The 14,808-nt window shown below is 38.7% G+C and overlaps 2 protein-coding genes across 2 annotated transcripts; both read right to left on the bottom strand.

Annotated features, from left to right (window-relative positions):
• Nucleotides 1-110: 110 nt before the first annotated feature.
• Nucleotides 111-14,101, bottom strand: LOC306822460 (alpha-1,3-galactosyltransferase 2-like). Its single transcript, XM_079341528.1, has 6 exons — nucleotides 13,888-14,101; nucleotides 3,064-3,146; nucleotides 2,877-2,963; nucleotides 2,294-2,389; nucleotides 1,252-1,389; nucleotides 111-1,123 (listed from the first exon to the last, which is right to left on the bottom strand). Exons 1-6 carry the CDS (start codon nucleotides 13,963-13,965, stop codon nucleotides 439-441), a joined length of 1,167 nt encoding a protein of 388 aa, XP_079197654.1. The 5' UTR covers nucleotides 13,966-14,101; the 3' UTR covers nucleotides 111-438.
• Nucleotides 6,220-8,445, bottom strand: LOC306822462 (N-acetyllactosaminide alpha-1,3-galactosyltransferase-like). Its single transcript, XM_079341530.1, has 3 exons — nucleotides 8,389-8,445; nucleotides 7,345-7,482; nucleotides 6,220-7,216 (listed from the first exon to the last, which is right to left on the bottom strand). Exons 2-3 carry the CDS (start codon nucleotides 7,422-7,424, stop codon nucleotides 6,532-6,534), a joined length of 765 nt encoding a protein of 254 aa, XP_079197656.1. The 5' UTR covers nucleotides 7,425-7,482; nucleotides 8,389-8,445; the 3' UTR covers nucleotides 6,220-6,531.
• Nucleotides 14,102-14,808: the final 707 nt, after the last annotated feature.

A 14,808-nucleotide genomic window follows, 5' to 3' on the forward strand; every position in this document is an offset into this window, starting at 1 on the left:
ACACTTAAACTGCAGGAACATGTGTTAGCATGAAGAAACCACAGCCAAAGTGCAATATCAAAACATCAAAAAAGCAGCTTTGGTCTCATGTTCTTTCCTTTTACCTCTAAATGGGTTGAACTTTTATGAGCTCACCTGTACACATAAAACAGGAAGACTTATAGTTATGCTAAACTGGGATCTAGCTGAGTCACTTCGATATCTCCTTAGCCAGTGTGATCTTTAGACATCTAGTAGGCCTGTTACCAGCAGAGGCAGGAACAATTAGTAATTAGAAGTATGACAAGCCGGTTAATGATTCGCCGGCAATTATTAAATGTAAGCTGGGATATGGGAAAAATGTAAATGCTCCCAGAATATCTCACTTCACTATGGATACAGGCAATATGTCCTCCATGACGTAAAGCAGGTGATATAGTTCATCACTAAATCAACACATTAGGGAGCACGCAGTTTCTCATATTGTTTTGGTGCCCACAGTAGTCGAGCGACTCGGATGTCTCTTTTGTCACCAATACTTGGGTCCCAGCCGTACTCTGGAGAGAGTACCTTGCTAGGTTTGTGAAGCCACAGGTACTTGTTGAGATGGCTCTCATCGTGCCAAAGAGCCTCCATGTTATTTTTTTTATCCTTCATGATGTTCTGATAACATGCCTCAGCCAACGCCTTTACACTCTTCCACGAGCCTCCAAAGACAGCAGCGTGATAGTAGAAATCCCCAGTTTCCATGTACGCCTTGGACTTGGGGTTACGATCATAAGTAAACCTCTCTTTTGGAAGGCGGTAAAAGTGGGCATGGAGGAGCGCCACAGAATCTCCCAAAGCCTCCGAGCCAAATCTACCTGTAAACACCTGATCCACATCTAAGCAGAAGACGTGAGTAGAGTTGTGGCGAATACCTGACTCAATGGTGTCCGCTATTGTCTTCATTCGCATCATAGAGATGTCCTGCCACCTGGAGTGCCTCTCCACTTGGATGATCTTTATGGTTCGCTGAGGAGCAAGCTTGATGTCAGGCGTCTTTTCTGGCATGTCTGTAAATACGTAATACGTGACGGGCAAACCCAACATAAAGTACTGCTCCGAAGAGGTCAGGAAAGGCTTGAGGTAAGCATCCAAGTACCTTCGGCAGAATAAAGAAATAAAAATATGTTTATTTTTAAAGATCTAATTAGTAACAGTAGTTAAATATGAATGTACTAAATAAATGTTCTCAGCAGAGCTTGATGTTTTTATGTGATAAAAACAAACCTGCCAACTGCAAACACTGTTAAAGCCACGGAGGATCCTTCTCTCTTGTGCCACTGGTCATAAATCTCTGGGTCCAACATCCCATCCCAGATGATGGGAGCTCTCCATGGTGTGCATGTTTGCACATCAAGTCTGGACCTTAAACACAGGAGGAATGTTTTCGTCAAATTAAATTCAGTAAATGTGTTCAAATCGTCTGTAAATTTAAGGCAGTGGTGCAGGTTCAGCTCCAGGTGGTTCTGACCACACCAGAGTACTAGCTGTTCCTCCTCTCTGTAAGCAGACTCGTCACTGTCCCGGATGAGACCGATGACGGTGGTGTCGTCTGCAAACTTCAATGAAGGAAGTGGTGAATTAAAAGAACTGTTTTTGTCCTACTAAGCTTAAAGGGCACAATCAGGACTGCACAAAGCTACACACAGGAGGTAGCAGTAGCTCAGTCCGTCGATGTGAAACATAACATGGAAGTTGGTTTGGTTGTCAGAGGATTTTCCCAGTACTGCTGAGGTGCCCTTGAACAAGGCACCGAACCACTAACTGCTCTGGTGTGCTCCCTGCGTAGCAGTGTTGAGGAGCCATTAATGCATGTCCACAGGTCCTGTTTGTGCATGTGTGTGAGAAGTATGTCTCTACAATAATGGAGTGTGAACCAGAGTTTCTCCCAGGGACTGAATAGACATTGTCCCAAGGATTTTCAATAACTGCTTACCTAAACAACTACTGTTGGAGCAAGTTAGTCTTTTTACATAATGTGTATTTTACTTGTTAGTTCAGACATTGAGATCAAGATTGCAAACAAATGGCACCATCAGAACACATATATAACTTTATTCAACCATGAAAGAAACTTGTCACACGAGTGCTCTGGCTAAGACAAGCAGCTGCCCACATACACAACAGACATGTTGCAGTCATCCAGTACCCTCTTATTTTGTGACACGTCTCATTCTCAGCATGCCAGTGTTAAGATGTGAATTGAAATGGTTTTACCGGTTTGCGTGTGATCACAGGCTAGTTGAAGAAAAGATCTGATAGGCCTTACCCAAGGTTGAGGGTTTTATCCACACTGTTGTCCAGAGTCAGCATCTTTGCACTTTCTAAATGGCATTTAGTCATCGGTTTGAAGTCTGAAAAAAGTCTAAATATAGAAAATAAATGTCATTTTAACACATTTTTTATTTTTGTCCACAATGCTAATTTCTAATATAACTACCTCTGCAACAATAAACCAGTTTGCTATTTTCATTATGTCAACATTTGATGATGAGGTTTATGCAGTATTTTACTAATCAACAGAATACAGGTTTGGCTGATCTGACCTACGGACCATCTCAGGATTGGACCGGTAGCTTATCGCACTTCGGAATAATGTGCTCAAATTTAAGTTGGCCAATCAGATTTCCTGAATCCTGCAATAGTCCAATTTTACGAATCATAAGGGCCAGCGCTTCTCGCTGCCTATAGTTATATCACTATGGAATCAGGACCCACCCCAACCTGCTATTATACAAACAGGCAGCTAGGAGCTAGGCTACACCCCTCTTGGATCCGTGAAGTCCTATTTCTGAGGGTTGACCTAAGCTGGCACTAAATATATAAAAATACAAGCTTGTGTTTGGACTTACCCAAGTGACTGAGATGTGAAGTAGAGAACACAAAATGCAATAGGGAAAAAGACTAAACATTTCAAAAAACACTTCATCCTCTTCAACCTGAGGAATAAGTAGAAAGACAGTCTGCATCAAATTAAACAAAACATTGGAAATTAACATTAACAGTTAAAATAAGAGTAGTTTTTAAGTTATAAGATACCCCATTGTTGAAGAATACTGGAGCCAGACCTTGGTACATGTTGGATAGTGAAGTGAAGACCATTTCAGGGACAAACAGCGATTCTAAGAAGAGAGGTAAAGTTTTATATCAGTTTAATTTCTAGAACAGAAACCTCATTTAATTGTTTTTTCAGGCAAAGTTTCTTATAACATGTACAGCATAGCATTACTCTAAACAATACATTCCATTACTATGTACGTTTTATAACTATCAGTTTAATCTTTTAAAGCAAAAGTTATATCTAATCCATATCTACTGCAATTAAAGCTTCTGCCTGGTTAGTGTGAGGTTTCAGTTCTGTTTTGTTGTTTCTGTGTGAGTTTGTGTTTTTTTTTTTTGTTTGTGTCTTTTCTCCCCCTCCCTCTTCTGGTCTTTCTTCCTCTGCAGGTATGTGAGTGGCAGGGGGTGTGACTGGCTCCTCCAGGCAGCAGACGAGGCACACCTGACATCTATCAAATCAACCCCTCCATATAAGCCTGGCTGTCACCCTACTCCTGTGCCAGATAATTCCATCTCGTTCGGCAGTGGCATGTTTGCGTACAGCAAATTGTTTGTAGTCTCTAGCTGGTTTTTGTGCCTTCGCTTTGGGAATTGTTGGACTGATCTTGTTTTTCTTGTTTCTAGTTCTCGCTGGTGTGCCTCCTGGATCTTCAAGCCAGCCAGCCTCCTGCCCTCACTGCCTGCTCTTTTGTTTTTTGGAACATTAAATATCTTTTTGTTAAAACTAGTTTGGTTCTTTATGTCTCTGCATTTTGGGGTCCGCCAAACCAAAACCTAACAGTTAGGACCTTAACCAAAAAGGGATTTGGTAAAGAGAAAAAGAATCATCTTGTTAAAATAATTCAAAAGACTAAAGGAGAAAATTAAACTGTCATTGAAAAAAAAAAAGTCCATCTTTAATGTCACTAACCAGTTTAAGCATGCGCTGGTGGTGCAGTGGTTAGTGTGTCCCGAAGATAGACACTATAGTCCTCAACGGGGGTGGCCAAGGTTTGAATCCAACCTGTGGCTCCTTTACTGCATGTCAATCCCCACTCTCTGTCCCTGATTTCCCTCTCGTTCCACTATCTTGTCTCTCTAATAAATGCACTAAAAACCACAAAAAATAAAAAAATAAAAAAGGGAAGAAATTCCAATCCAGAAAGACCTTCATTAATTCATACACAGTATGAAAACCTCACAATATCCCTAACTTATTGTGAGTAGTGTAGCTCCAAGGAAAAAAAGCTCAACTCACAAAAAGGTAAGCCCTGCAGTAAAGATCTTCTCCTTACCTTGGAAATACCGAATTGTTAGGTCAGGTTACATGACCAAACTGAATGCAGAAAAAACCATGACCAATGACAGACACGTACATAGTAAGTACAGAGACATCATAAAGGGATTTAACCTTGCAAGGAATTTGATTGACTTAAATCCCATGTATATGGATGTTCCCTCCCTAGCAATGTTGGCCATGTCACACACTTTCATAGCAGTATTTAAAAAAAACCAACAACTGCATTTTGTCCATTACTACAAATGAAACACATCCCTGCCCATACCCTGGCGCTCACATGGATACAATGTAGGCATCTCTACTCTGAAGACTGAGTGTTTCAATGTTTGTGTTTTGAGTATTTAGTGTTTGGTGACATGAGCAGGGCAGTTGAACTTTTCTAGATTTGTTTTTGTTGTTGTGAGAACAAAGCTGAAACAAGTGAATTCTAAAAATCAGACACTTGGTGATCCAAGGATAAGTGACATGGAAGACGAATTTGAGTATATCAGAACTGAAGATTCCAGTGTATTATTGTTCATTATTTCTTAGCCACGTCTTTATGAGAACTAAGAATTATTTGTTGTTTTTCACCAGTACAACTAAGGTATACTATTCTAGGTACCCTGACTTTGAGCCACTCTCACAGATTTTCCTATACAGGAGTTGGATTTAAATGTTTTAATATGAGACACCTTTATGAACATGTTTGTGAATAAATCTATTGATAAGGAATTTGCCAAATATCTGACAAAATTCCCTTACTATTACACAGTAAATGGTGAAGTTTCTGAAAAATGAAGGTGTATCTATCTATCTATATATATATATAGATATACACATATATATACATATATATACACACACACACACACACACACACACACACACACACACACACACACACACACACATACATACAAACACACACACGGCCCGGAGGCAAAAATCATGGGCATTCTGGACTAAAGAGTTGTAGGGCCAAACAGCTTGTTATCGCCTCATTATTCAATGACCATCAAAAGACCAACTTGTTTTCTTTACAAAACTCACAACCAGCAATCATTTTAAATAAATACCACAGCTATGTTTTTTAAAATACATTTAATAAAAAGAAAAACTGCCAAAAATATCACTTTGAAGAAGGCCATTTACAATATATTTGCATATTTAACAGTTCCAGGCAATGATTTGAATTGTAAAATACATTCAAAGTCGGTTATTCAAAAGTTATAAAATGGAAAGAATAACAAGAAGAAACAGCAAATAAACAATGAATCAAAAGAAGCAACAGACGGAAAACTCTGACCAGTGGCAAAATCAATGACAGTATAAGAAGTAGACCATGTGACTTAAGTGCAAATACCCATTTTAAAAGTGAAGGATCCTTCAATTCTATGAATTCAAGTTGAATGAAAACCAATGGCTTCTACTGCAAACAAACACAAAAAGCACATAAAACTAAGCGTGAGACCTGGTGTCATATAGTTTCATTAATTTTTTATGAAAATTGTTTATTGATATAAAGAAAAAGGAGCTGGAAGAAGATGTATCTAATACACATACATTTATGTTCAGCTGGTGCAGACAACTCAGCTGTTCTAGAAAATGAACATGCTTGTAAGATACAAAAGAACACAGGTTCACAATTTAAATATTTAATTTATTTCTCTAAAAACAATCATTTCTTTTTGTATGATGACTTAAAAACACTTAAACTGCAGGAACATGTGTTAGCATGAAGAAACCACAGCCAAAGTGCAATATCTTCCACATTAAGCTTCAAAATGGAGCTTAAAACAATATGTTCAAAACATCAAAAACGCAGCTTTGGTCTCATGTTCTTTCCTTTTACCTCTAAATGGGTTGAACTTTTATGAGCTCACCTGTACACATAAAAAAGGAAGACTTATAGTTATGCTAAACTGGGATCTAGCTGAGTCACTTCGATATCTCCTTAGCCAGTGTGATCTTTAGACATCTAGTAGGCCTGTTACCAGCAGAGGCAGGAACAATTAGTAATCAGAAGTACGACAAGCTGGTTAATGATTCGCCGGCAATTATTAAATGTAAGCTGGGATATGGGAAAAATGTAAATGCTCCCAGAATATCTCACTTCACTATGGATACAGGCAATATGTCCTCCATGACGTAAAGCAGGTGATATAGTTCATCACTAAATCAACACATTAGGGAGCACGCAGTTTCTCATATTGTTTTGGTGCCCACAGTAGTCGAGCGACTCGGATGTCTCTTTTGTCACCAATACTTGGGTCCCAGCCGTACTCTGGAGAGAGTACCTTGCTAGGTTTGTGAAGCCACAGGTACTTGTTGAGATGGCTCTCATCGTGCCAAAGAGCCTCCACGTTATTTTTTTTATCCTTCATGATGTTCTGATAACATGCCTCAGCCAACGCCTTTACACTCTTCCACGAGCCTCCAAAGACAGCAGCGTGATAGTAGAAATCCCCAGCTTCCATGTACGCCTTGGACTTGGGGTTACGATCATAAGTAAACCTCTCTTTTGGAAGGCGGTAAAAGTGGGCATGGAGGAGCGCCACAGAATCTCCCAAAGCCTCCGAGCCAAATCTACCTGTAAACACCTGATCCACATCTAAGCAGAAGACGTGAGTAGAGTTGTGGCGAATACCTGACTCAATGGCGTCCGCTATTGTCTTCATTCGCATCATAGAGATGTCCTGCCACCTGGAGTGCCTCTCCACTTGGATGATCTTTATGGTTCGCTGAGGAGCAAGCTTGATGTCAGGCATCTTTTCTGGCATGTCTGTAAATACGTAATACGTGACGGGCAAACCCAACATAAAGTACTGCTCCGAAGAGGTCAAGAAGGGCTTGAGGTAAGCATCCAAGTACCTTCGGCAGAATAAAGAAATAAAAATATGTTTATTTTTAAAGATCTAATTAGTAACAGTAGTTAAATATGAATGTACTAAATAAATGTTCTCAGCAGAGCTTGATGTTTTTATGTGATAAAAACAAACCTGCCAACTGCAAACACTGTTAAAGCCACAGAGGATCCTTCTCTCTTGTGCCACTGGTCATAAATCTCTGGGTCAAACATCCCATCCCAGATGATGGGAGCTCTCCATGGTGTGCATGTTTGCACTTCAAGTCTGGACCTTAAACACAGGAGGAATGTTTTCGTCAAATTAAATTCAGTAAATGTGTTCAAATGGTCTGTAAATACAAAAGGCAGTGGTGCAGGTTCAGCTCCAGGTGGTTCTGACCACACCAGAGTACTAGCTGTTCCTCCTCTCTGTAAGCAGACTCGTCACTGTCCCGGATGAGACCGATGACGGTGGTGTCGTCTGCAAACTTCAATGAAGGAAGTGGTGAATTAAAAGAACTGTTTTTGTCCTACTAAGCTTAAAGGGCACAATCAGGACTGCACAAAGCTACACACAGGAGGTAGCAGTAGCTCAGTCCGTCGATGTGAAACATAACATGGAAGTTGGTTTGGTTGTCAGAGGATTTTCCCAGTACTGCTGAGGTGCCCTTGAACAAGGCACCGAACCACTAACTGCTCTGGTGTGCTCCCTGCGTAGCAGTGTTGAGGAGCCATTAATGCATGTCCACAGGTCCTGTTTGTGCATGTGTGTGAGAAGTATGTCTCTACAATAATGGAGTGTGAACCAGAGTTTCTCCCAGGGACTGAATAGACATTGTCCCAAGGATTTTCAATAACTGCTTACCTAAACAACTACTGTTGGAGCAAGTTAGTCTTTTTACATAATGTGTATTTTACTTGTTAGTTCAGACATTGAGATCAAGATTGCAAACAAATGGCACCATCAGAACACATACATAACTTTATTCAACCATGAAAGAAACTTGTCACACGAGTGCTCTGGCTAAGACAAGCAGCTGCCCACATACACAACAGACATGTTGCAGTCATCAAGTACCCTCTTATTTTGTGACACGTCTCATTCTCAGCATGCCAGTGTTAAGATGTGAATTGAAATGGTTTTACAGGTTTGCGTGTGATCACAGGCTAGTTGAAGAAAAGATCTGATAGGCCTTACCCAAGGTTGAGGGTTTTATCCACACTGTTGTCCAGAGTCAGCCTCTTTGCACTTTCTTTCAATTTATTCATCGGTTTGAAGTCTGAAAAAAGTCTAAATATAGAAAATAAATGTCATTTTAACACATTTTTTATATTTGTCCACAATGCTAATTTCTAATATAACTACCTCTGCAACAATAAACCAGTTTGCTATTTTCATTATGTCAACATTTGATGATGAGGTTTATGCAGTCTTTTACTAATCAACAGAATACAGGTTTGGCTGATCTGACCTACGGACCATCTCAGGATTGGACCGGTAGCTTATCGTACTTCGGAATAATGTGCTCAAATTTAAGTTGGCCAATCAGATTTAAAGTTTGTTTCCTGGCAGAATCATGTAATAGTCCAATTTTACGAATCATAAGGGCCAGCGCTTCTCGCTGCCTATAGTTATATCACTATGGAATCAGGACCCACCCCAACCTGCTATTATACAAACAGGCAGCTAGGAGCTAGGCTACACCCCTCTTGGATCCGTGAAGTCCTATTTCTGAGGGTTGACCTAAGCTGGCACTAAATATATAAAAATACAAGCTTGTGTTTGGACTTACCCAAGTGACTGAGATGTGAAGTAGAGAACACAAAATGCAATAGGGAAAAAGACTAAACATTTCAAAAAACACTTCATCCTCTTCAACCTGAGGAATAAGTAGAAAGACAGTCTGCGTCAAATTAAACAAAACTTTGGAAATTAACATTAACAGTTAAAATAAGAGTAGTTTTTAAGTTATAAGATACCCCATTGTTGAAGAATACTGGAGCCAGACCTTGGTACATGTTGGATAGTGAAGTGAAGACCATTTCAGGGACAAACAGCGATTCATGTAACATGTACAGCATAGCATTACTCTAAACAATACATTCCATTACTATGTACATTTTATAACTATCAGTTTAATCTTTTAAAGCAAAAGCTATATTTAATCCATATCTACTGCAATTAAGGCTTCTGCCTGGTTAGGACCTTAACCAAGAAGGGATTTGGTAAAGAAAAAAAATCATATTGTTAAACTAATTCAAAAGACAAAAGGAGAAAATTAAACTGTCATTGAAAAAAAAAATCTTTAATTTCACTTACCAGTTTAAGCATGTGCTGGTGGCGCAGTGGTTAGTGTGTCCCGAAGATAGAGACTATAGTCCTTAACGGGGGTGGTCAAGGTTTGAATCCAACCTGTGGCTCCTTTACCGCATGTCAATCCCCACTCTCTGTCCCTGAGTTCCCTCTCGTTCTACTATCTTGTCTCTGTAATATATGAACTATACCATGTGGTCACGCCCTCATGCCATCACGGCATGTCACCATATCACATTCTTAATCAGTGTATCTGTGTACGTGTCTGTCTGTTTTCAGGTTTTTTTTTCTACATTCAGTTTGGTCATGTAACCATCTTGATCTCCCTCTCCCCCTCTCTCTCACACATGCAAACACACAGACACACACGTGCACACATGTCCTCTGTTGTCTGTAGTTTAGTTTAGAATAGTTTTTTGTTTGATTGAGTTTCATTAATTAACTTCTTCTTTCTTCTTTGTTAAATAAATTCTGTTATAATTAAAAAAGCAGTTGTTTGTGGTTTTCTGTGTATTTGCATTGTGACATAGGTTGGGTGAAAGGGCTACATAAAACGAAAAAAAAGGGAGTGGGAAGAAGTATAAACTTTTCCAAAGTTCCCACCCCTTTAGTCATTTCATGCATTAAACGTAATTAATCACCAACTTCCGCTCAGCAAAATTCCAATTTATACAATCATTGTCAAAAACCTCTCTCCTCTTCCTTAAACTTGTTGAGAAATAGTTGTTTGTACCCTTTTTTAAACACAGTTAGGCTTACACTATGCTTAATTTCTTGCTCCAAACTGTTCCATAAAGTCACCCCACAGCTTGATATGCACATTCTTTTCATTGTTGTTCTTAAATTCCTTTTGTTAACGTTTAACTCTTTTCTCAAATTATATCCTCCTTCTCTTTCTTTGAACATCTCTTGAATGTTTGTTGGCAGTACATTATTTCGGGCTTGTTACATTGCTTGTGCGGTTTTGAATTTGACAAGATCCATGATCTTTAAAGTGCAAGATTTTATGAATAATGGATTTGTGTGATCTCTGTATCCTGCGCTGGTTATTATTCTTATTGCTCTTTTTTGAATGGACTGCAGAGACATTTTCCCATACTTCGACACAATATGATAAATAAGGTAAAAGCAATGAACAGTACAAAATATGGAGTGCCTTAGGGTTCATTATAAAGCTGGTTTTGCCCAAAATTCCACAACATTTTGCCAGCTTTGTTTGTAATTGGCTTACATGTGGTTTCCAGCAGATCTTGTGGTCCAGGATTACACCAAGAAATGTTATTTCATTTACTTGTTCAATATTAACACTGTTAATTTTCAGCTGTACTTTAACTTCATTATTTCTTCCAAATTTCATGAACTTTGTTTTGTCCATTTAGTGAGAGTTTGTTTTTGTTAAACCACCATTTCAATTTACTAATTTCTGTTGTACTCATCTCCAAGGTCTGCTGTAACCTTTCCCCAGAACAAAAAATGTTTGTATCATCAGCAAACAAAATGAATTTTAATAAGGAGGATACTTTGCAAATGTCATTAATGTAAATAATAAATAATTTTGGGCCAAGTACTGACGCCTGTGGTACGCCACTGTCATGGAGTCTGCTGGAGCTTCCTGCTCCTGATACCCCGCCTTCCTGCACTCACTCCTCTGCTCACTGTCCATTCTGCACCTGCCAGCCTTTCCCCCTGTTCTTGGTCTCCGCCCATTTCCTGTGCCGTCTGAGCCAATCATCTGTCAGCCTCCTGGCTCCTGCCACGCACCTGTTGCTCATCTGCTCATTACCCTCTATATATAAGCTTGGTCAATCTCCCCTCTTATTTGTCTGATCGTCATATGTGTTGCTGCCTGCATAGCCTCCAGCCAGTTCAATATTGCCTGTTGGATATCTCCCCGTATGACTTGGGACTGGTTTTCTGGATTTTTCTTGTTCTTGTTTTTGTTAATGGACTTATGGTACTCTGCCTGAAAGATTAAGTAAAGTTTCAGTTTTTTTGCCTTACTCCTGCCTCTGCTCGTTTATTCTGCAATTGGGTCTTCTCTGAACCGTAACAGCCACATGTAATTTCCATACAGTCAGATTTATATTCCCTTATCTGCACAAATTGTTTCCTGTTACATAAGTAGTTTCTTATCCAGTTTAAACCTATTCCCCTTAACCCATACCTCTCCAATTTAGTTAACAATATTTTATGATCAATAGTATCAAATGCTTTCTTTAGGTCCACAATACTCCCAGTGATACCCTATTCTAATCTATGGTTTCGGTGATTTGTTCTATTAATTCTAGTAGTACCATAGAAGTCGATCTATTGGACCTAAAATGATATTGACTCTCTGTTAGTATGTTATTCTTTTCAATTAAGTTGTCAAGTCTATTAGTGAAAAGTTTTTCAATGACTTTGGAAAATTGAGGGAGCAAAGAAACCTATAATCCTATAAATCCTATAACCTATAAACCTATAAGCCTATAATTTATTTATATATTTATTTGTAATTTATATTTCCAGCTTTGAACAGGGGTATTACTTTTGCTATTTTAATTTTTTCCGGAAAATGTCCTGTTTGAAAAGACAATTTACAGATGTGAGCCAATGGTTTTGCGATTTCTTCGTCCACGTGTTTCACAGTTGTCATATCAATATCATCGAAGTCTGTGGAGTTTTTATTTTTGCAGCTTGTTATTTTTTCCATTATTTCTTGCTCATCAACTGCTCGTAGAAAGATATTAGGGTTTCTTTCCCCCAAATCATCTACACCCCCACATCCAGTTGATTTTGGTTCTACTATTTTTGCTGCCAATTCTGGACCGACATTTACGAAGAATCTGTTAAAACCATTTATTTTACTACATCCTCCATCTTATTGATGGTCTCGTCATTTTCAGTGAAGTACTCTGGATAATCTGTGCTTCTAGAGTCATTTCTCACTATGCCATTCAATACCTTCCATATACCTTTAATATTATTTTTATTTTTTTTCCAACAATTTGTTATAATAATCTTTCTTACATGTCCTAAGAATATTAACTAATTTATTTTTATATTTCTTACATTTAACCTCTGCTTCTATCGTTCTGTCTTTGATAATCTATTTTTCTTCATACCCCTTTGTAATCCACGGTCTCTCCATATGTTTTTGTGTATTTCTATATTTCTTAATTAAACAGTTTTTATTATAGAAGAAATTGGAAATTTTAAGGAATTCCTCATAAGCTTTATCAATGTCAAAATTAATGATATTGGTATTTATCAATATCAATTTGAGACTGATATTGTAATATTTGGTTGTTCCCTGATTTCAGGGTGGTGTTCCGAGGTTTTATTAAACTCAGTTTAATAACAAATTATTGATTTGTATTAATAATTAAAGTTAATTATTAATGTTCATTTGATAACCAAATTTTACATCATAAAACCCAACCTAATTGTTGGTCAGGTATTCGCTCCTGAAAAGCCCAACACAGTGTATCAGAACTGAAGATTCCAGTGTATTCAGTGTATGTAGTGTCATTATTTCTTAGCCATGTCTTTATGAAAACTAAGAACTATTTGTTGTTTAAATACTATTCTTCTTGCTTTACACTGTGGCCCATTTCTTTCAAATGTGTAAAGACCCAAAATACAGACCCAAAATAAGGTAAACCACTTTGTAAAGGACATATATATATAAAGCAGACAACCAAAACAAGAAAAGCAAAGAATCTTTATGCACAAGTGTAAAACGTTTTTAAAATTAAACACAAGGGAATATTGCAAAAAATCTGGGAATAAATTCCTTACCAAAGGTGTCTAACAACACAAAAAAAACATTTAAATCCAATGAAGGAAAATCCGTGAGAGCGGCTCAAAGTTGTGGTGCCTGGAATATCTTATTGGTGAAAAATTGAAAATTATATGATGTTATTTATATATAATTCATATGTGTGTGTGTGTGTGTGTGTGTGTGTGACACGCACACACACACACACACACGCACACACACGCACACATATATGCCTCACATATATATATATATATATATATATATATACACTCAGTTACAGAGTTTGGAGCGTCGCTGGGGTCGTGTTGAATGGTGTGTATGAAAGAAGTCTCTTCATTCCTGGTGACAAATGTTGTCACGTGTAAAATGTGGAAAAAAAACTCTATTTAACTCTATTTATCCCCGTGGGGCAGTTACCGCACCAAGCGGTCGAACGCAGGACCAGTGACCCGAATATATCGTGATGGAGCAGGGGGAGCAATTCGGGGTATCTTGCCCAAGACACGTCGCTTGCAGGAGCTGGGGATCGAACCTTCGACCTTCCGGTGTAAGAGGGTCAGTTAGGCTAAACTGAACGCTTCTTATCCACAAAGATACATTTAAAAATGTAAATGACCTACCAGTGACTCCCGTAGACTCCAGCCGACTTCAGGATTATACCAGCTTGAGGGAAAAGCAGCGACTTCTCGATGCATCATTTGAAGGTAGAAAGCGCATGCATTATCTTTTCTATTTTGGCACAAATATGAAACTGCACCAGGAGCCTACCAAGGTGGAAAAGGTGGCTCAACCATCACTTCAGAGCCAACAAAAAAGTTGTAAAAAGTGATCGCCACTGACCACCGCCGTCTCTTTCACAGTCATCTGTTTCCATCGGAGATTTCCTGCGCTTGTTATTTGAACAGCACTTGTCAGGAGGAGGGACCAGACACAACTTATTACTCAAAAGGTAAATAATTAAGAGACAGACTCCAGAGAAATAAGACGTGAGACATGTTTAAGAGTGTTTCACAAGAATTTAAGACTTTTTAAGGGAAATTAAAAAATAAGGTGTACTGAAGCTGTGGGGAAGAAAGGGCTGGTTAAACAACAATAACGTAAATAATAATAAGGGGAATTAAGTTATAGTATTAGTATGTAAAGTTGATCTATCGATCTGGAAATAAATCCAAACTGAGTTTAAGCCACTAGTGAAGAGGCAGACCACACAGAGGAAGGTGTGGGTGTGCTGCCACACAGCATACTGTATCTCACAGCAATCCAAACTTTAGTGCAGTCTATGAGTGACCTGTGTGCTCTTAACTCACATGCAAAATGGGGTGGACCTCACCCTTGGTACCTTACAAAGACCATACCTTACCAGGGTAAGTTGAAGATGACTTGTGTATAATTCCCAATTTCCTAGTCCTACTCACAACATGTTTAATCTCAAACATTCAGTGTGGCCTAGCAGCTTGTCTCACTCTGGTGATCACAGTCTAGCTTTGAACAAACACTTCCTTTTCTCTGATCTTAAACAGCCTTGTCTTCACTTGGGATCA

This window comes from Symphodus melops, assembly GCF_947650265.1.
Source record: "Symphodus melops genome assembly, chromosome: 4".
Lineage (NCBI taxonomy): Eukaryota > Metazoa > Chordata > Actinopteri > Labriformes > Labridae > Symphodus > Symphodus melops.